The sequence below is a fragment of the Bombina bombina genome, chromosome 6 (assembly GCF_027579735.1).
Source record: "Bombina bombina isolate aBomBom1 chromosome 6, aBomBom1.pri, whole genome shotgun sequence".
Taxonomy (NCBI): domain Eukaryota; kingdom Metazoa; phylum Chordata; class Amphibia; order Anura; family Bombinatoridae; genus Bombina; species Bombina bombina.
In genome coordinates this window covers 1013976839-1014000873 of record NC_069504.1, presented here as the reverse complement: position 1 = coordinate 1014000873, position 24035 = coordinate 1013976839, and the positions used below count along the sequence as shown (strand labels likewise).

At 38.3% G+C, this 24035-nt stretch overlaps 1 protein-coding gene across 3 annotated transcripts in view; it reads left to right on the top strand.

Moving 5' to 3' along the window:
* Positions 1-23612, top strand: part of NTF3 (neurotrophin 3) — a 121271-nt gene extending 97659 nt beyond the window's left edge. For all 3 annotated transcript variants that reach the window (XM_053718735.1, XM_053718736.1, XM_053718734.1), the window contains one exon: positions 21139-23612. In XM_053718735.1, coding sequence (XP_053574710.1) covers positions 21139-21942 — 804 coding nt within the window. In that variant the 3' untranslated portion in view covers positions 21943-23612. The remainder of the gene's footprint in view (positions 1-21138) is intronic.
* The last annotated feature ends 423 nt before the right edge of the window (positions 23613-24035 follow it).

Genomic DNA, 24035 nt, shown 5'->3' with positions numbered 1-24035 from the left:
TTGGTTGTTCCTGTATTGCAAGGTCTCCTGATTTATGAATGTTCACAATATTTTGTTTACAGTTGTTCGTTCACTTTCCATTGTGCCTTTTGAAATAGATTAAATATAGTTGTGGGAAAAACACTGAAATGTCTTTTTGTTTAGATCAACTTTTCTGAAACTAGTTTTTGTCTGTGTAACTTTGGTTGGTCTATAAAGTGACTTCAGAATGATGGATGATGAGGGTTGAAGAAGGAAAACAGAGTCCTAATAAAGAGTCCAAATAAATAATGTACAATTATAATAATGGTGCTAAATGCACTAAAACAAGGAATAAGGTAATCCATATCCCAGTATATTATTTATGTATTTGTATATATACATATATATATGCCTGATCCTGATTGGCTCAACAGTGACTTCTTATTTGAAGAGACCCAGAAGTGCTTTGGAATAATATATTTAAAAATGCAGCCACTGCAAATACCTACAACTCCTGCTCTGTATTGTGAAAGCAAAACTGAAGTGCATGATACAGCTTGCCAAGGAGACAACAATATGAGGAGAAGTTAGTTTGGCACTAAAGAGACATTAAAAAAGATTAGACAAGTGGAAGCCTGCTAGAACCAGTAACATCTCTAGGACTTAATTGTTGGGGGCTCTTCCCAAATGCTCAAAAGTGTTTTGTGGTTGGGGTTGTGACACGAGGGGCAAAGCAGGGTGGTTAATGTAGAAGTAGGCCTTCCAAGGGTGGGACTGTGTGGTTTTTGCAGGCAGAGAGGGGAATCTTATACAGAGAGGTGGGGAATCTGACTGACCATCATAGGGGCACTTTGGGGGTGTCAGGTCAGCCATTATGTTGGAGGAGCCAGTGCTCCACTCAGGACACCATTGGTTGAGATGTAGGCCAACTCAAAAGAAGTTGTAGTTGTCACAAAAGAGGATCCAATTTTTTGTTGTGTGTTGAATAAAAAAGGTAGAACTATCCAGCATAATTATCTAAGGTATAGCAATAAAGAAGAAGCAAATGGGGTGGGATAGGTGCTCACCTAACTTTGGCTGAAAAAAAAAAAAATAGCTAGTTTTTGTATAAAATGATTTTACTGTGTCATTGTTGGAATTTTGCTGTTATAATTAACAGAAAAGAAAAACTGCAACACATTTGACTCATTGGGGCATATTTATCAATGTACGAGCAGACATGATACGAAGTAGCGTATCATGTCCGCCACATATCGATAAATGCCGACAGCATATGCTGTCATTGCACCAGCAGTTCTTGTAAACTGGTGGTGCAATGCCGCCCCCTGAAGATTCGCAGCCAATCGGCCGCTAGCCATCAAATTCGATCAGGTTGATTTCTCTCCGCGGCCTCAGAGCAGGCGGACAAGTTATGGAGCAGCGGTCTGAAGGCTCGCCGTAAGCAAGGGGCATCTAGCTCCATACGGAGCTTAATAAATATGCCCCATCGTCTTTATTAAAACTAGATTTTTTTGTCTGTTTAATCTTTCTTAAAACTTTGCTATTAGAATATATGGGAGTTTATTTAAGTGAAGGGAGAGGGACAGGGAGCTGTATATGGATGTACTTAAATTCTCCATTACAAATATTAACTTAAAGGGACATTGTAATTAAAAAAATGACATGGTCTATTTGATTGCAGCATGTTATCTTTTAATACTCAAGAGGAGCTCTATGTTTTTAACGCTCACAAAAAAGTTAAACAGTTAGATAAAGTCCCGTCCTGGAACCACAATGAACTTTAATCTCTAGCAGGAAACAGCCTGTTAGCCAATCGTCAGCAACAATCTTTCTTCTCAGATCCTGCAGTGCTTGTAGCTCCCAGGTGGAACTTTAGATGTTTGTTTAACCTTTTTAAACACAAATTGAGTTACAGTATTAGAAGCGCAAATAAAATTATTTAATGAATTAGAGCATGCAATTTTTGCCCTACACTATATATTGGGCTAGTGGGGAAATAATGTTGGCATGCGAGTAATAATGAAATATTGCGCTCCGGCGAACTTGCATGCGTGTTACAACTTGAAAGTAAACATGAACGCACAAGCGCAAAGGGTTAGGGCATAGATTAAAGTTGCATTAAGCTCAATATAAATACATTAAAATAAAGTGTTACACATATATACTCTAAGAAAAATGAATTTTATAAATATTAAAAAAGTTATAAGGGTTAAAAGGTGTATGGTATATGACAAGGTATTTGAATGGAAAGGGCTATAGTGTATATATATATATACATATACATTTCTAAATATGTGTATACAGGCAGTTCCCGGGTTACAGACATCCGACTTAAAGGGACAGTCAACAACAGAATTTGTTGTTTAAAAAGATAGAGAATCCCTTAATTACCAATTCCCCAGTTTTGCATAACCAACACAGTTATAATAATACACGTTTTACCTCTGTAATTACCTTGTATCTAAGCCTCAGCAGACTGCCCCCTTATTTCAGTTCTTTTAACAGACTTGCATTTTAGCCAATCAGAGCTTTCTCCATGGTAAATTCACGTGCTTGAGCTCAATGTTATCTATAGGAAACACGTGAACTAATGCCCTCTAGTGGTTAAAAACGATCAAAATGCATTTAGATTAGAGGTGGCCTTCAAGGTCTAAGAAATTAGCATATGAACCTCCTAGGTTTAGCTTTCAACTAAGAATACCAAGAGAACAAAGCAAAATTGGTGATTGGAAATTGTTTAAATGACATGCCCTATTTGAAACATGAAAGTTTTTTTTGGACTTGACTGTCCATTTAAGTACAACTCGTACTTACAAATGGAGAAAATAGAGCTTTAATTAATGATAATTCAAAATACTCAAAATCCAATTGTCACACTTTCTAATTTACTCCTATTATCAAATTATTTTCATTCTCTTGGTATCTTTATTTGAAATGCAATTGTAAGTTTAGATGCCGGCCCATTTTTGGTGAACACACTGTGTTGTTCTTGCTGATTGGTGGGTAAATTCACCTACCAATAAACAAGTGCTTTCCATGGTTCTGACCCCAAAAAATAGCTTAGATGCCTTCTTTTTCAAATAAAGAAAGCAAGAGAACGAAGAAAAATAATAGGAGTAAATTAGAAAGTTGTTTAAAATTGCATGCTCTGTCTGAATCACGAAAGAAAAAATTTGGGTTCAGTGTCCCTTTAAGAACAAACCTACAGAACCTATCTTGTTTATAACCTGGGGACTACCTGTATATACACATATGCCTATATGTGTATACATGTGTATTTATGTGTTTATATATTGTACACGAGCAATAAGGGGTTTATCAGGGGTGTTTGCACTCGTCGGGCATATCGCTTATATTACAAGTTGAAAGTAAATGTGATCGATTAAGCTCAATCATGATTTACACTTGAAGGATTACCGCGTCCTAAGAGCTCTAGTTAACTGTTTTGCAAAACAAAAAGGTGTCACAAAACACATAAAAAAATACAAATTATAGTTACACTCATAAAAACACTAATAAAAATTATTAAAAAAAAATTGCACCCAAATGTTACAAGGGCTCAAAGATATGAGGTCTCAGATACATGCTATGTATATACATGTCAAAAAGATGTATATATGTCTATATATGTGACTGTACATATGTATTTATAGGTGTATAAATGTAGTTACAGACATATATACACTTATAAACATATATACATATGTACACACACATATTATATATATATATATATATATATTTATATATATATATATCTCTCTCTCTCTCTCTCTCTCTCTCTCTCTCTCTCTCTCTCTCTCTCTATATATATATATATATATATATATAGTCCAGTGATTTAGATATCAAAATAACAAGAGTATTGCATTGAGCAATGATACTTTTTTTATTGGACTAACTATACATTTATAAATTGACAAGCTTTCGGAAGAGTTCCTTCCTTTATCAAGTCTAAAGCAATACTGACCAATTCAATGCAATTTCTCCAACATTGGTGTGTCCGGTCCACGGCGTCATCCATTACTTGTGGGAAATGTTCTCCCCCACAGGGAAAAGCAAGGAGAGCACACAGCAAGAGCTGTCCATATAGCTCCCCCTCTGGCTCCGCCCCCCAGTCATTCTCCTTGCCGCTCTGAACAAGTAGCATCTACCACGGGGATGGCGAGGAGTTTGTGGTGTTAGTTGTAGTTTTTTATTCTTCTATCAAGAGTTTGTTATTTTAAAATAGTGCTGGCTTGTACTATTTACTCTATAACAGAAAAGTGATGAAGATTTCTGTTTAAGAGGGCTATGATTTTAGCACAAGTAACTAAAATCCATTACTGTTACCACGCAGGACTGTTGAAACAAGAGAACTTCAGTTGGGGGTAACAGTTTGCAGACTCATCTGCTTCAGGTATGACTAGTCTCCTTCTAACAACACAGGCTAATGCTAGATGACAGTAATTTTTCCCCTCAGGGGAAACGGTAAGCTATTTTTCTTTCACCTCAGCAAAAAAGATAACAGGCTTCCCCTTTTTGTTTTTTATGCTGGTAGACACTGTTAGGGGCTAAATCGATTGGTTTTTATTACAATATTATACCATTTGAAATATTTTATAAGCTCACATACACTTGGGAACGTTTTTTATTGATCTGGCTTGTTTTAGACACCTAAATCTAGTCAGGAAGGCCCCTTCACTCTAGTGTGCTGAGGGAGGAAGCCTCATTTTGGCACTTCAGCTGTGCAGTTGAATTTCAAGGCAGTGCATGCAGATTCATGTGAGAGGGTCCTGTGGTTCAGAAAGTGACTCCAAAAGGCTTTTTTCTGTGAATGGTGACCCCTAAGGAAGGTAAAAAGCTGCAGCAAGGCTGTAGCTGGGATTGTGGTGTGTAAAAACGGTTAAATCCAACAATTAGCTCCGGTTTGATTGTTTTAAGAGCTAGAGTCTCCATATTTGCTGTGCAATACTTTCTAAGCATTAAGATACTGGGGTCCAAATTTCAGAAAAATCGGATATTGCCTTCATAGTTTTTTGAACATTCAGAAATAAATGTGTCATTTTATTATTTAAAGAGACACTAACGTTTTTGTTTAAAATCGTTTTTATTGCATTGTTTGCCTGCCTAAATCTGTTTAACATGTCTGTTCCATCAGATAACCTATGTTCTGTGTGTATAGAGACAAATGTGGTTCCCCCTTCGAGTGTTTGTGATAATTGCGCCATAGCGTCCAAACAAAATCAGGACAGCTCTGTTATTTTTCATAATGTTGCCCAAGATGATTTATCTAATGAAGGTAGTGGGGATAGCTCTACATCCTCTCCTTCTGTGTCTACACCAGCTTTGCCCGCGCAGGCGACACCTAGCGCGCCAGTGCTTATTTCTATGCAACAATTATCAGCAGTAGTGGATAATTCTATAGCAAATCTTTTATCCAAACTGCCAGTTTTTCAGAGAAAGCGTGATTGTTCAGTTTTAAATACAGATAAAAAGGATGAACAATCAGACGCTAACAATGCCTTATCTATTTTACCCTCGCATCAATCGGAATTGGCTGTGAGGGAAGAGCTGTCTGAGGGTGAAATTTCAGACTCAGGAAAAATTTCTCAACAGGCAGAACCTGATCTAGTGGCATTTAAGTTTAAGCTAGAACATCTCTGCGCTTTGCTTAAGGAGGTATTAGCTACTCTGGATGACTGTGATTCCATGGTAGTACCAGAGAAGTTGTGCAAATTGGACAAATTTTTAGAGGTCCCAGTGCACGACGACGCTTTTCCAATACCTAAGAGGGTAGCGAACATAGTGGAAAAGGAGTGGGAGAAGCCAGGTGTACCCTTTGCCCCACCTCCTATATTTAAGAAAATGTTTCCCATAGTAGACCCTAGAAGGGACGCATGGCAAACAGTCCCGAAGGTTGAGGGAGCTGTTTCAACACTAGCGAAGCGCACAACTATTCCTATAGAGGACAGCTGCGCTTTCAAAGATCCTATGGATAAAAAATTGGAAGGATTGCTTAAAAAGATTTTTGTTCAGCAAGGGTTCATCCTTCAACCAGCTACGTGTGTTATTACTGTCACTTCAGCGGCGTCCTTTTTGTTCGAAGAACTAGAAAGGTCGCTCCAGAAAGAGACTTCCTATGAAGAAGTCATGGACAGAATTCATGCATTAAAGTTAGCTAATTCCTTTATATTGGATGCCGCTTTTCAAATAATGAAATTGGGGGCGAAAAACTCAGGTTTTGCTATAGTAGCGCGGAGGGCGCTTTGGCTAAAATCCTGGTCGGCAGACGTGTCGTCCAAGACTAAGTTACTGAATATTCCTTTCAAGGGTAAGACCCTTTTTGGGCCGGAATTGAAGGAAATTATTTCAGACATCACTGGGGGTAATGGCCATGCCCTCTCACAGGATAGGCCTTTTAAGTCTAAGAACAAGTCTAATTTTCGTTCCTTTCGCAATTTCAGGAACGGACCGGCTAATAACTCCACTGCCCGCTAGACAAGAAGGTAACACGGCCCAGCCCAAACCCGCTTGGAAGCCCATGCAAGGCTGGAACAAGGGTAAACAAACCAAGAAACCTGCTGCTGCTACCAAGACAGCATGAAGGGGTAGCCCCCGATCCAGGACCGGATCTGGTAGGGGGCAGACTATCTCTCTTCGCTCAGGCTTGGGCAAGAGATGTTCTGGATCCCTGGGCACTAGAGATAGTTTACAAGGGATACCTGTTAGAATTCAAGGGACTTCCTCCAAAGGGAAGGTTCCACCTGTCTCGCTTATCTTCAGACCAGATAAAGAAACAGGCATTCTTACATTGTGTAAGAGACCTATCAAAGATGGGAGTGATAAACCCAGTCCCCTCCGGGGAACAAGGTCTAGGGTTTTACTCAAACCTGTTTGTGGTTCCCAAAAAAGAGGGAACTTTCAGGCCAATTCTGGATTTAAAGATATTAAACAAGTTCCTCAGAGTTCCATCCTTCAAGATGGAAACCATTCGGACAATCTTACCAACAATCCAGCAGGGTCAATTTTTGACTACCGTGGATCTGAAGGATGCGTATCTGCATATCCCAATCCACAAATCTCATCATCAGTTCCTGAGGTTTGCCTTTCTGGACAAACATTACCAGTTTGTGGCTCTTCCATTCGGTTTAGCCACCGCTCCCAGAATTTTCACAAAGGAGCTAGGGTCCCTTCTAGCGGTCCTAAGACCGAGGGGCATTGCTGTAGCACCTTATCTAGACGACATCCTAATCCAAGCGTCGTCTCTTTCCAAAGCGAGGGCTCATACAGACATTGTGTTGGCTTTTCTCAGATCTCACGGGTGGAAAGTGAACATAGAAAAAAGTTCACTGTCACCGTCCACAAGGGTTCCTTTTCTGGGAACAATAATAGATTCTGTGGAAATGAAGATCTTTCTCACAGACGTCAGAAAGACAAAGCTTCTAAAAGCTTGTCGAGTTCTTCACTCTATTCCTCAACCCTCCATAGCTCAATGCATGGAAGTAATAGTACTAATGGTCGCAACAATGGATGTGGTTCCTTTTGCTCGAATTCATCTAAGACCATTACAGCTGTGCATGCTCTATCAGTGGAATGGGGACTATACAGACTTGTCTCCCCAAATTCAAGTAGACCAGGTAACCAGGGACTCACTTCTCTGGCGGTTGACCCAGGATCACCTGTCTCAGGGAATGAGTTTCCGCAGACCGGAGTGGGTCATCGTCACGACCGACGCCAGCCTCTTGGGGTGGGGCGCGGTCTGGGACTCTCTGAAAGCTCAGGGCCTATGGTCGCGGGAAGAGTCGCTTCTCCCGATAAACATTTTGGAACTAAGAGCTATATTCAATGCGCTCCTGGCTTGGCCTCAGCTAGCGGAAGCCAGGTTCATAAGATTTAAAGATATTAAACAACATAACGACTGTTGCGTACATCAATCATCAGGGGGGAACAAAGAGTTCCCTAGCGATGAAGGAAGTAACCAAGATAATCCAATGGGCAGAGAATCACTCCTGCCATCTATCTGCTATTCACATCCCAGGAGTAGACAACTGGGAGGCGGACTATTTGAGTCGTCAGACTTTCCATCCGGGGGAGTGGGAACTCCATCCGGAGGTCTTTGCTCAGTTAACCCAATTATGGGGCATTCCAGACATGGATCTAATGGCGTCCCGTCAGAACTTCAAGATTCCTTGCTACGGGTCCAGATCCAGGGATCCCAATGCGACTCTAGTGGATGCATTAGTGGCGCCTTGGTCGTTCAACCTAGCATATGTGTTTCCACCGTTTCCTCTCCTCCCCAGGCTCATAGCCAGGATCAAACAGGAGAAGGCCTCTGTGATTCTGATAGCTCCTACGTGGCCATGCAGGACTTGGTATGCAGACCTGGTGAATATGTCATCGGCTGTCAGGTTTCTAATCTAATCATGTGATACTGCCACTTACTGAGCCTTCAAAGTTATTCACACCTACTCTCCTCCCTATTTAAGCTCCACCTTGCTCACTAAATCCTTGCTTAGTATTGTAGTTCTACTGATTCACAGAACTTGCCAAGCCCTAAAGATTTACACCTGTCTCCACAGGTCTCACAGAGTTAAGTTTATTCCTCCAGAATTATCAAGCTCAGTTTTTCAAGCTCTCCGTGCTTAAACTCTTTTTAAGGGAACATCATACCTCAAGTCTCACTGCACTTGTACAGTTTCCCCGGTCTCAACCTCTGTTACTGCTTTTGCCAGCTCAGGCAACACCTCTCTCTGAACCATCCCAGGAAACCTTGCGGTGACGTCACACGCCAGCTGCGATAACGGACTCAGACGCCATTCAGCCTCTGCTCACAGGACACTCAATTTCCTTGCCGCTGCATCCACAGAATCAACCAGGCGGTAAGAGTTCACAACCCATGTTAAAACTCTGTATCATATTCAGCCTACAACGGAGGGAACTTCTTTGCAAAACTTACGCTTTATATTTGAATGTTATTACGCTCTGCCATTTACCTATCACCAATACTGATATACCTGTACCAAGCTGCATATTGTTTTAACCCTCACTTTCCACTCAGACATACCTTGCTATTCAAGCTTAACATATTATAACCAATTTACCATCTAAGTATATACTTCCACGCTGTATACCTTAATTGGTTTGTTGCTGTGTTTGCCTGCTGTAATGATTTAGCATATAACTATGCATGTGGCAGCAATAGGCTTCACACATTCAACTACACCAAAAGATTAATTGCAACTCTGTGACATCTTAGTAAACTAAGCTGCCTTCCCAACAATCTGTTGTTTCCTAGACGTCTCAGAGTTGCAACAAACATATATTTAATATATCCTATAACCAGCAGTTGTGGCCCAAATAATTAATAGTGACACGTTCTCATACTTTTCCAGATATCGTGTCTCAGACTGTGACAAAATACTAAGCCTATTTTCCATTATTGGGAAATAAAAATGGACCCAGCTGGAATCAGTGCACACATGCAGACCCTTACCCAGAGGGTTGACTTATTAACTGAGGCCCTTAACACTCTTAAAACTGAAAATGATAACATGAAAACATACATTAGGGATGTTATAGACAAAAGAGTTCCTATTACTGAGCCCCAGGTTAGTCCCCCAGAAAAATTCATGGGTGACAGATCCCAGTACAGGGATTTCAAAAATGCCTGCCTCTTAATGTTCTCTTTGAAACCCCACACATACCCTAATGATAAAGCTAGAGTACTCACTGTGATCTCATACCTCAGGGGTGAGCCACGTACCTGGGCTAACACATACTTTGAAACTAATGATGATATACTAAATTCTCTTGAAAAAATTTTCTCAGCCATGGGGCAACTATATGAAGACCCTTATAAACAAATCACAGCTGAGAATGCAATGAGATCACTTAGGCAAAAGAAGAGAGTAGTCGAGGATTACATTGCTGACTTTAAAATGTGGGCAAAGGACACATTGTGGAATAACATTGCTTTGAGAAACCAATTTAGATTGGGTCTATCAGATGCTATAAAAGATGAACTCTCAAGATCAGATTTACCTCCTACATTGGAGGAATTAATGACCCTTAGCATAACAATAGACAGGCGCCTCAGGGAGAGACAGCAGGAGAAATCCTACCATGACCCCAACCCAAAGAAACATCAAATAGCTCATACCCCAAAGTCCACTCCAGAACCCATGGACATAGGTTTTGTACGCGGACCGCTAAGCCCCAAGGAAAAGGTCAGGAGACGCACAAACAACTTGTGTCTATATTGCGCATCAGAGAATCATACAGTCAGGGATTGTCCTACCCTACAGAAGCAAAATAAGGGTAAGACTGATATACCTGCATATTGCTGTTCTACTCAGATACATCCTACATCCTACTTACACTTGTCTCTTACTTTACAGTGGGACCAACAGCGGGTCAACGCTACCGCGATACTTGACTCAGGAGCCACAGCTTCCTATATTGATAATGCCTTCACTACCCTTAATAAAATTCCACTAGTTAGAAAAAAGTCTCCTGTTTTCTTAAGAGGTATTGATGGGAAAAACATTGCTACTGGGCCTGTAGAATACCAAACTATTCCTATTCTCATGCTTACTACTGAACACCACAGGGAATACATAACCTTTGACGTTATTTCATCCCCCATTTCACCCATAGTATTAGGTATAAAATGGCTCACAACACATAACCCAGCAGTAGATTGGTCAAATCTGTCTTTGTCTTTCAACTCTAATTTTTGCCTTAACACTTGTTTTCCATCACCTATACTGCACACCTCTGAAACTATCCCAGATTTTGAAATACCAGAGGTGTATCAAGATTTCTCTGATGTTTTCAGCAAAACTGAAGCAGAACACCTTCCCCCTCACAGAAAGTACGATTGTCCCATAGACATTTTACCTGGTTCAGACATTCCCTCTGGACATATTTTTCCACTTTCAAATACAGAACTCATACATTTAAAATCTTATTTGGAGGATAACCTAAAGAAAGGTTTCATAAGACCTTCCACTTCTCCAGCGAGCGCTGGGATTTTCTTTGTAAAGAACAAAGACGGGTCTCTTAGACCCATAGTTGATTATAGACAACTAAACAAAATAACGATAAAAAACCGTTATCCTCTCCCGCTCATCCCGGAAATCATTGAAAGACTTGAAGGGGCTAAATATTTCACCAAGTTAGATCTAAGGGGTGCCTACAACCTCGTCCGCATTAGATCTGGCGACGAGTGGTTAACTGCATTTAGAACCCGCTACGGCCTCTTTGAGTACGTTGTTATGCCTTTCGGGTTGTGCAATGCCCCAGCAACTTTTCAGCACTTAATAAATGACATTTTCAGAGATATCTTGGATGTCTTCACCGTCATCTATCTTGATGATATACTAATTTACTCAAAAACATACGATGAGCATGTTCAACACGTCCGACAGGTGCTCTCCAGACTGAGAGGTAACCATTTGTATGCCAAAGCTGAAAAATGTCTATTTAACTCGACTTCCATTACCTTCTTGGGTTATGAAATATCCTCTTCAGGCATTAGCATGGAATCAAAAAAGGTAGATGCTATCCTCAACTGGCCTGTACCAAAAACCAGACGCCAAGTACAATCCTTTATGGGGTTTGCGAATTTTTATCGCAAGTTTATTAAGAACTTTTCTAAATCAGCTTTACCTTTAACCACTCTGACCAAGACCAACAAACCTTTTAAGTGGAATACCCAGGCCCAAGAAGCTTTTGATCTATTCAAACACAAATTCACTACAGCTCCCATTTTACGTTTTCCAGATCCAAAACTCCAGTTCATACTTGAGGTAGATGCCTCTAATTTTGCCATCGGAGCAGTACTCTCACAAAGGGAAGAATTAACAAAGCCTTTACATCCAGTTGCCTTCTACTCCAAAACATTAAACCCTGTGGAACAAAACTACCCAATTGGCGACAAGGAATTATTGGCAATAAAATATTCCCTAGAACACTGGCGTCATTTATTAGAAGGCGTGACTATCCCTACATTAATTTATACTGACCACCGTAATTTACAATATCTGAAATCCACCCGTACTCTATCAGCAAGACAAGTCAGATGGAACATCTTTTTCTCACGTTTTAATTTTCTCATTACGTACCGTCCCTCTGGAAAAAACCTCAAAGCAGATGCACTCTCTAGGATTCCTTCTAACTCCGATTCCCCGTTGACAGATACAACTGTTATCCCTACAGAAAACTTTCTACTATTCACACTACAGTCAGAATCCCTAGTTCTAAAAGAACAACTAAGAGATCAATCCAAACCTCTTCATCAATTACAGCGTAAACCTAACGGATGTTATTATCATAATTCACAGTTGTACATACCTCCATCACTAAGACAGACACTATTTCACATGGTACATGACTCTTCCCTAGCGGGTCATCCTGGAATACACAAAACCCAGGAACTAGTTTCCAGAAATCACTGGTGGCCTCGCATGTATAACGACATCAATGAGTATATCTCATCATGTCCTGTATGTACTACCTCCAAAAGGAGCAAACATGCTCCCTATGGCCTCCTACTACCTCTACCCACTCCATCAACCCCTTGGTCACAAATTGCTATTGATTTTATTGTAGATCTGCCAATATCGGGGAAGAATAACACTATTATGGTTGTTGTGGATCACTTCACGAAAATGTGTCATTTCGTTCCTTACTCTAAGCTACCTACCGCTTTAGAAACCATACAACTTCTCATGAAACACGTCATAAAACTTCACGGACTCCCTGACTCCATAATTAGTGACCGAGGGACCCAATTCTCAAGTAGACTTTGGCATCAGTTTTGTAAAACTTTCTCTGTGGACAAAAAACTCACCACCGCATATCATCCCCAAGGAAACGGACAAACGGAAAGGTGTAATCAATGGCTCGAACAGTTCCTCAGATCCTTCTGTTCCCATCAACAGCATCTTTGGTCAGACTTCTTACCCTACGCTGAATTTTCTTATAATAACACTCATCATTCCACTATCAACCAGACACCTTTCTTCGCTAATTACGGGTTTCATCCCCGTTTCCAGTTGTTCCCTTCTTCTGATATTCTGTCACCCAGTATCTCTGAATTCTCCGAGAATATCACCTCCAACTTCAAAAACATTGAGGCTGCTATTGTTAGAGCAAAGGAGATTTATAAGAGATATTACGACCGTCATCGTTCAACTCCACCTGTATATAGTCCAGGCGACTTAGTTTGGCTCTCTACAAGACATCTCTCCTTGAATTTGCCTTGTAGAAAACTTTCTCCTCTCTTCATTGGACCATACCCTATTGAAAAAGTCATCAACGCCAATGCTGTTAGACTTACCCTGCCGTCCTCTATGAAGGTCCATCCAACTTTCCACGTCTCTCTCCTTAAACCCTATAGAGAGGTCAGGGGCACCTCTGTTGTTCCTCTTCCACCTCAGGTTGCCCTGGACCCTAAAGTGGAATATGAAGTTCGTTCAATCTTGGATTCCCGAACCCGCCGTGGACGTCTGGAATACCTGGTCAGCTGGAAGGGCTACTCTTCCGAAGAGGATTCCTGGGAACCTGCTTGTAATATATCCGCAGCTCGTCTGGTATCTCGTTTCCATCAGCGTAACCCCGATCGTCCCGGACCTTGAGCACCTGGAGTTGCTCCTTGAGAGGGGGGTCCTGTCAGGTTTCTAATCTAATCATGTGATACTGCCACTTACTGAGCCTTCAAAGTTATTCACACCTACTCTCCTCCCTATTTAAGCTCCACCTTGCTCACTAAATCCTTGCTTAGTATTGTAGTTCTACTGATTCACAGAACTTGCCAAGCCCTAACGATTTACACCTGTCTCCACAGGTCTCACAGAGTTAAGTTTATTCCTCCAGAATTATCAAGCTCAGTTTTTCAAGCTCTCCGTGCTTAAACTCTTTTTAAGGGAACATCATACCTCAAGTCTCACTGCACTTGTACAGTTTCCCCGGTCTCAACCTCTGTTACTGCTTTTGCCAGCTCAGGCAACACCTCTCTCTGAACCATCCCAGGAAACCTTGCGGTGACGTCACACGCCAGCTGCGATAACGGACTCAGACGCCATTCAGCCTCTGCTCACAGGACACTCAATTTCCTTGCCGCTGCATCCACAGAATCAACCAGGCGGTAAGAGTTCACAACCCATGTTAAAACTCTGTATCATATTCAGCCTACAACGGAGGGAACTTCTTTGCAAAACTTACGCTTTATATTTGAATGTTATTACGCTCTGCCATTTACCTATCACCAATACTGATATACCTGTACCAAGCTGCATATTGTTTTAACCCTCACTTTCCACTCAGACATACCTTGCTATTCAAGCTTAACATATTATAACCAATTTACCATCTAAGTATATACTTCCACGCTGTATACCTTAATTGGTTTGTTGCTGTGTTTGCCTGCTGTAATGATTTAGCATATAACTATGCATGTGGCAGCAATAGGCTTCACACATTCAACTACACCAAAAGATTAATTGCAACTCTGTGACATCTTAGTAAACTAAGCTGCCTTCCCAACAATCTGTTGTTTCCTAGACGTCTCAGAGTTGCAACAAACATATATTTAATATATCCTATAACCAGCAGTTGTGGCCCAAATAATTAATAGTGACACGTTCTCATACTTTTCCAGATATCGTGTCTCAGACTGTGACATCGGCTCCACCATGGAAGCTACCTTTGAGACAGAACCTTCTAGTACAAGGTCCATTCGAACATCCCAATCTAGTCTCTCTGCAGCTGACTGCTTGGAAATTGAACGCTTGATTTTATCCAAGCGTGGGTTTTCAAATTCTGTGATTGATACTCTGGTCCAAGCCAGAAAACCTGTGACTAGAAGGATTTACCATAAAATATGGAAAAAATATATCTGTTGGTGTGAATCCAAAGGATTCTCCTGGAGTAAGATTAAAATTCCAAAGATTTTCTCCTTTCTCCAAGAAGGTTTGGATAAAGGATTGTCAGCTAGTTCTCTAAAAGGACAGATTTCTGCATTATCCGTCTTGTTGCACAAACGACTGGCAGCTTTGCCAGATGTACAAGCTTTTGTTCAGGCTTTGGTTAGAATCAAGCCTGTTTACAGACCCATGACTCCTCCTTGGAGTCTAAATTTAGTTCTTTCAGTTCTTCAAGGGGTTCCGTTAGAACCTTTACATTCCATTGATATTAAGTTACTATCTTGGAAAGTTCTGTTTTTGGTTGCTATTTCTTCTGCTAGAAGAGTTTCTGAATTATCTGCTTTGCAGTGTGATCCACCCTATCTGGTGTTCCATTCAGATAAGGTTGTTTTGCGTACTAAGCCTGGTTTTCTTCCAAAAGTTGTTTCCAACGAGAACATCAACCAGGAAATAGTTGTTCCTTCTTTGTGTCCGAATCCAGTTTCAAAGAAGGAACGTTTATTACACAATTTAGATGTTGTTCGTGCTTTAAAGTTCTATTTAGAAGCAACAAAAGATTTTAGACAAACCTCATCCTTGTTTGTCGTTTACTCTGGTAAGAGGAGAGGTCAAAAAGCTACTGCTACCTCTCTCTCTTTCTGGCTGAAAAGCATTATCCGCTTGGCTTATGAGACTGCCGGACGGCAGCCTCCTGACCGTATCACAGCTCACTCTACTAGGGCTGTGGCTTCCACATGGGCCTATAAGAACGAGGCTTCTGTTGACCAGATATGTAAGGCAGCGACTTGGTCTTCTCTGCACACTTTTGCCAAATTCTACAAATTTGATATTTTTGCTTCTTCGGAGGCTGTTTTTGGGAGAAAGGTTTTGCAAGCCGTGGTGCCTTCTGTTTAGGTAACCTGATTTGCTCCCTCCCTTCATCCGTGTCCTAAAGCTTTGGTATTGGTTCCCACAAGTAATGGATGACGCCGTGGACCGGACACACCAATGTTGGAGAAAACAGAATTTATGCTTACCTGATAAATTACTTTCTCCAATAGTGTGTCCGGTCCACGGCCCGCCCTGTTTTTTTTTTAATCAGGTTGAAAAAATTTTTCTTTATACACTACAGTCACCACGGCACCCTATCGTTTCTCCTTTTTCTCCTAACCGTCGGTCGAATGACTGGGGGGCAGAGCCAGAGGGGGAGCTATATGGACAGCTCTTGCTGTGTGCTTTCCTTGCTTTTCCCTGTGGGGGAGAACATTTCCCACAAGTAATGGATGACGCCGTGGACCGGACACACCGTTGGAGAAAGTAATTTATCAGGTAAGCATAAATTCTGTTTTACAGATTGTATCTTAAAACACAGAATAGCTAAGAAGACAGTGCAGGGAGAGGAGGAGGTGTCGTAAAAATCATGAGGGGGGCTTAGGTAACAGGCAGACAGTGTCCAGTGTAGGAGAACAGACAGGGGAAATATATAGCTTTACATAGAGCATATACTGACATAAAAATATATCAACATTGAATCAATATCTATAAAAATGTGAATTTGTATATACAGGGGGAATACAAAAGTTAAAAAAGACAAAAATGTGGACATAGGCTTACCTGTGTACCTAGGTATAAAGAATGTGGAATATACAATGTAATTTACTAAATGAAAGTACATTACAAAAAATGTTGATAATGTGTTAAGAATCCAGAGTCCACATTTAGTCCAGAATTAAACAGGTTGAAGTGCATTATCATTTTCATTTCAAAGGTTTTTCTTTCCATGGTGTTTTTGAAGTTTTGGATGGAGTGGTCAGGTTGGGTGAAATGGTGACCAACAGGGGTGCAGTATTTTGTTTCACAGTGGTTTTTGATTGAGTGTCTGTGTAAGTTCATCCGGAGGTGCAGTTTTTGGCTTGTTTCTCCAATATAGCATCCCACTTCACATGCAGTGCAATGTATCATGTATACCACATTTGCAGATATACATGAATATGCCCCTTTAATGTTATAAGATTTATTATTGTGATTTGCTGTGCTGCTTTTTTTTTTAATGCTTTTTTTTTTAAATGCTACTTTTTTAAATTAGAAACTACAATGCCCTACAATGAGGGCATTTGGTGCACTTTTAGGAAACTAACCAGAGATCTAATCTCTGGTTAATTTTCGGTGGGCTAATTGCTACCGCAAGGTCGCAGTAGCAATAACTAGCCACTTGTTAGGGCCAGTTAATAATTTAGCGCTCCACTTGTAATCTAGCTCAAAATAAGATAATACAAAGTATACTAAGCTTAAAGTTCAGCTAGGGACACAAAATACATTTGAAAAATGTCTTCTGAACTTAGTGCTTAGTTATCGTAGATGGTTTGGAATTTCAAGGCTGAGCACTTTTCACATTATAAAGACAGTCAGCTCTTCATTAACAGATAATCTCTTTTTTTCATGGTCAGAGGGTCCACATAGTGCCTTTTTAACATGAATAGCAGTTTTATTGTGGTTAATGTGTTTACAGTATGTGAACTAGGTGATTATTTTATGTTCAGCTGTATTTTCCAAATATTATAGAATTAGGAACATTTTTTATAATGTTATCCTCAGAGTAGTGCCATTGTTTTTTTCCAGTTCCTTGAGGTTGATGAGCTTATATATATATTAAAAACATTTGTTAAATACTGTGGAGCACACTAAAGTGTAAGTAATTTATAATTTGCAAATATCATAACCAATACATTTTGTCATTTCAAATAAGCATGGACACCTGTTGTCTTTTTCTGCTATTTTGCTTTAAAATCTAAAGTTACTAGAATTTATTATGGGCATTACAAGGTCAAATTACAGGGTAATGCTTGTTTCCCTTGAGATTTCACTATTTTATACACATAAATCTAAATTCACTTAAAGGGGCAGTATAACTGTAAAACTGGGCCTCAGAAGGACACTTAACACCTGGTAAGACATTTCTGATGTAATGCTATAGAACAACATGTCAGTCAAGTCAAAACATTTTTTTTTTTTTTTTTAAAAAGCAAATTAACATTTTTTTAATTGTTGCTGCAATTATTTTTCAAGTCCACACACCACTTGCCTTATTTGGTGGAGACAATCTGGGCTTGATTTTGCAGCCGCCATGGCTATCCATGGTTGTTATGTTAGCATAAGGTGCTTTGTTTTGCAGTTGTTATTTGCTAAAGCCAATTAGACACAGGTATGGAGCAGGGTTAGCTACATATGTCTGCAGTGTGCATTTCTGGCTAGAGGAATTAGAAAATCAACCATGACATGAGAATGGCAAAAAAATAAATAATGAAAGTATATTGCAAAGTTGTTTTACTAAGCATCACTAAATATTTTTATGAAAATCTCGCCCTTTAAGGGGTTAATGATCACTCGCCTATAATCTTGCTTTATTTGTATACAGTAATACATCTCAGAAGCATAAACATAAAAAATATGTTGTTTTCTCAGTACACGAACATCTGTTTTACAAAAACAAAAATCTGTAATATATTTTAAAATACCATCTTTTCAATGCAGCAAAGAGAAAATTACTTAAAGGTTTGTTTAAGATTACTTTCCCCGCGAGGCCTAACAGCAAGATCTAGCAAATTTACTAGGTTCTTTAAGACTTCCACTAAAATATTTAATTATTTGTGTATTTTTAGAATTCTCATCAACTGAGCACTAAATTACACATATAATTAGTTAATTTATAACGTGATTCCAAACGACATTTAAGACAAAATTGCCTTGTAAGTCTTGTTATTTATTTTCTTCTTTTGTACAATTATTAACATATATATTAAATTTGTTATCAATTATTTTTACCGGGAAAGACTGACAATGTTTGCTCCCACAAACTTGTCCACCCGGCACCCCGCCCCCTGCTTACGTGCAGCCAATTGTGAGTGAGCAGGTTTTGTCAATCACTCTGGTCAGACTTGTCCAGGGTGATTGCAAACTGCCAACTCATAGGTGGCGTAGAGTTTAAGAAGCAGCGATCATCAGAAGATTTCTAAAGCTGCATTACACAGCTTCATAAATCTTGGCCTTTCTGTCCCATAGTTTAAAAGAACATTCTACCCATATGCTAAATCACTTATTTATGCAACATAACTGTACAAAGCTGACAAGACAATATCCTCTGAACTTCTCTATGTAAAAATAGAGGACATTTTACCTCATAATTTCTTCAGCTCACAATAGTAAGTGCTCTGTGAACAGTTATCCTTCAGCTACTGTCAGCTACATGTTTTCTAAAAAAAAAAAACAGCAGCTAATCAGCTTCAGCAGTGCTGATGGCACACTTTACTGTAATATCATGAGATTTCACTGACATCTCACAAGATTTGATAGTATATTTCCTTAAACTGACTAGGCAAATAAGATCTTGGGACTAGCTTCTTGATTGGCTGATTTATGTCCCTTCACAATGGGATGTGGCTACTGAGGAAATTTTGAGGTACTATATCTTCCTTTTTTTTTTACATAGAAATGGCCAGGCGATCTTTTCTTTCTAGATGGCTTTTTACAGCTATGCTTCATCACTTTAAACTGCTTCAACATTTGGGTATCATGTTCCTTTAATGGTCTGTATTACATTAAAAGAAATCTACCCTTAGATGTTGACTTACCATGGATGTCTTCACAAAGGTTTTGGAAAAAAAGTACACCTGTCTCTTAGTTGTGGGGCACGGAATGTAGAACTTGTCACGTTCAATAGTAATCTAGTAACAAAAAAGGTATATTCCTGCCTTGAAAATTAAAAAAGACCTTTATTATTTCACATAGGGTCCAGGGAGCAAAACATACTATGTTTTGCTCTCTGCACCCTATGTGAAATAATAAAGGTCTTTTTTAATTTTCGAGGCTGGAATATATCTTTTTTTTGCTACTGGATTACCATGGATGTCCACAGACTGTGAGAATCAGACATAAGAGCTTTGTTAGTCTTATGGCAAAATAATATATGTTTCCATATTATTTAATTGCAGTTTGCAGACTAAATTAAATAATACAATATTTAAATAAATTGTAGGCATATTGTGCATAATTTACAATGGATGTTTAAGTGGGCAAAGCATTGAAAACTGTCATTGGAAGTGGTCAATATTTAACTTGCTTACTTAAGAGAGACAGTCTACAATAGAATTTGTATTGTTTTAAAAGATAGATAATCCCTTTATTATTCATTCCCCAGTTTTGCATAACCAACACTTTTTACCTATGTGATTACCTTGTATCTAAGCATCTTCTGACAGCCCCCTGATCACATGACTTTGTATTTATTATCTATTGACTTGCAGTTAGTACTGTGTTGTGCTAACTCTTAAATAACTTGCCGGCGTGAACACATTGTTATCTATATGGCCCACATGAACTAGCAGTCTCCTGTTGTGAAAAGCAAATACAAAAGCATGTGATTAAGTGGCTGTCTATAGAGCTTTTGAAACAGGCAGAAATGTAGAGGTTTAAATGTTATAAAGTATATAAATCTAGCAATGTTGGTTGTGCAAAGCTGGGGAATGGGTAGTAAAGGTATTATCTATCTTTTTAAACAATAACAATTTTAGTGTAGACTGTCCCTTTAACTGATATGCTGCAAAGTGTTCTTATCTATTTTTATTTCAAACATTGGCAACCATGTCATTAGATTGTTTGATAACTTTATGTTTAAATTGTCTTTATTTTGCTTTATTACTCCATAACTAATGTGGATACTCCAGAACTATGCTGAGTGTTGCATAGCTAGAATATTACTTAACAGTAACACTACTAGCTTGAAAAAAGTTTACCTCATCATGGTATCTGGGCCACTTGAACCTATCATTACTGTTCTCTTCCATTGACAAACGGTCTTTTGTCTCTTCATTGTGTTCAGACAAAAACCTGAAGACAAATGTCTGCTACTGAAAGTATTTTTACTTGTACTTTGGGTTACTAGTTACTAAAAAATAAACTTGAAAATGCCTTAAGATAAATGTCCAAGAATATGGTTATATTTTAACTATTCACTAAAAATGAGCTTCAAAATAATCTCAGACAAATGTCCTAGAACATAAGTTACAATAGAAACAGGTGGAAGCTCATATGACTGTCATTATTAGCAAAATTATTTGCAAAATTCCCATTAAAGATAATTGTGATTTGTGGAAGTAAATTATTAATTAGCTTTTCTAAATTGTGTTTGACCAAATAGAAATATATTTTCATTTTGAGAATAATCTTGTTCTATTCTTTAAGTTTTAATTAATTGTAATATCTAATTTTTCTTTTTCTTTTATTTTATCCTTAGATCTTACAGGTGAACAGGGTGATGTCCATCCTGTTTTGTGTGATGTTTCTTCCTTATCTTTGTGGCATCCACGCTACCAACATGGATAAACGGGATTTGCCAGAAAACTCCATGAATTCTCTTTTTATTAAACTCATGCAAGCAGACCTTTTGAAAAATAAGATTTCCAAACCAGTGGTTGATACAAAGGAAAACAAGCAAAGTACAATACCAAAAGCAGAAATTCTTCTAGATATGGATGTTGTTGATAATGTGAAATCGGACTTCCAACCTGTCATCTCATTAGAAGTAGAACTGATAAAACAACAAAGACAGAGGCGCTACAATTCACCACGTGTGCTTTTGAGTGATAGTCTTCCTCAGGAACCTCCCCCTTTGTACTTAATGGATGATTATATTGGCCATTCTAAAGTTGTTGGAAACAGAACATCTCGAAGAAAAAGACACGCAGAACATAAAGGCCATCGGGGTGAATATTCAGTTTGCGACAGCGAAAGCTTATGGGTTACAGACAAATCGAATGCAGTTGACATTCGAGGACATCAAGTCACAGTTTTGGGGGAAATTAAGACAGGTAACTCTCCTGTGAAACAATACTTTTATGAAACAAGATGTAAAGAAGCAAGACCTGTCAAAAATGGTTGTCGTGGCATTGACGATAAACACTGGAATTCCCAATGTAAAACATCCCAAACCTACGTTAGAGCATTGACTTCAGAAAACAATAAACTTGTAGGTTGGAGATGGATAAGAATAGACACATCCTGCGTGTGCGCGTTATCAAGGAAAATAGGAAGAACATAACTGCATCTTTTCAATATATAAATTATTACTTTAAATTATATGATATGCATGTAGCATATAAATGTTTATATTGTTTTATATATTATAAGATGTTCTTATTTATTAAATTTCAGCAAACCTATATAAGCTTTATTCCCTTCTAATAAATATGAGCAGAGGTTTTTGCCTTCTGATGGGCATTTTCAAAATTTTAAATAATATGTTTCAGATTCTGCTGTAAGCAGTATATTCTTCAATATAAAACCAAATATTTGTGTGTCAGTATTTCTCATTCAGTATTTTCAAGCCGGTGACTGTTACGTAAACCAAATATATAAGAGATGTATAAACTGTATGCACATTATATTTCAATATATTTTACCTCAGAAATTAAAAAAAAAATGAATATTTAAAAAAAAAAAATGAAGATCGACAGTTTCCATTGAAAATAAATGTTGATCTAAAGAAAGTTATACAATTTTTATTCTGAATATCTACATAGTTTTTTATTTCAAGCAGTGTTCATAGAACTCTGTTTAATGTCCAGGAATTTTTAGATTAAAAAATATTTTATTAAATTCACCTTGTAATTGGTCACTTTACAGTTAGTGCATTATACACTAAGGCCATAGTCAATGGGGTATATTTCTTATAGTGTGGATGGACATGATACAATGTAGGGTATCATGTCCGCCGCAAATCGATAAATGACGATAGTATACGCTGTCGGCATTTATCATTGCACAAGCAGTTCTTTTGAACTGCTGGTGCAACACAGCCCCCCTGCATATTGGCCGCTAGCAGGGGGTGTCAATAAACCCGATCGTATTTGATCGGGTTGATTTCTTTCCGCCGCCTCAGAGCAGGTGAACAGGTTATGGAGCAGCGAATAAATTAACCCCAGGGAGTTGAAAAATACATTTTAAAAAAATAAAAGTCCTGTTATATCAAAATACTATAATTGGGATATTTTCAGACTTATATTTTAGATTTTTTTGTTGTTATTTCAGCAATAAATTTGGGACTCCCATCTATAATGCATTGCTAAAATAAACATACCTTACATAATATATATATCATTTTTATTCAGTATAATAATGCTAGTTGCTGAATAAAATCGGTCAATAAGAGATAGAAGTTGATTATTTCTAAGCTTTTTTTTTGTTTGTTTGAGGTTTAAAGGGACACTAAACTCAAGTAGATTATTCATGTTTAAAAGGTCTATTTAAACGTGCTACAAAAATAGGAAAACGTAGTTTATTTTGATTGTTAAATAAATGGAAGATCATGATTGTACTGGCTGATAAAGGAATGCCCTCCCCAGTTCTATTGGTGGACAGTGAAACCCTAAACAATATATTCTTTTTTGTCAGTGCAGGAACATCTGTATAAATTAAAACATGAAAAGCTTTAATATTTTTAATGCCCTGTTTTAGATGTCATAAATAAAATAATGACTGTAATGTTCCTTTAACAATTAAAAAATAAGGTAATGAATGACAATTTAGTTCTTGTGCAGAACAATGCATATTATATGAAACATTTTTAATAAAATATAGTTTTGGGGGGATCCAATGTGGTAAAACAGTTCAGAACTGAAACATAACTAGTTTTACCCTTCAAAGTAAAATCTACACTTTATTATGTTTTGTATTATTTTACATATGAAATAAATGCATTGAGATTTGAAATGTGGTTTAAATAATGTTTAAACAGTATATTTAACCACTGTTACATTTGTTGGATTATTAAAAGATAAATGGTTTTCCATATTAAAAAGTCCATAAAATAATATTGTGCTGATAAGGGAATAGACAGTAAAGCAGATAGGTGGTTGACTCTCTACACTGTATTGCTTTTTAAAAACAAACAAACAAAAAAAAAACTGGTCTTCCTTAACCCATTGTTTGCCAACAAGCACCACACCACACCAAATTATTTTGTAGCCCATTCTAGTAATCAAGGAGTTAAAGTTCAAACATACAAAGTGGACTTTTCACATCATATTGCTTTTTACTTTAGGAAATTATATTCTACCTTAAAGGGACACTGAACCCAACTTTTTTCTTTCATGATTCAGATAGAGCATGCAATTTTAAGCAACTTTCTAATTT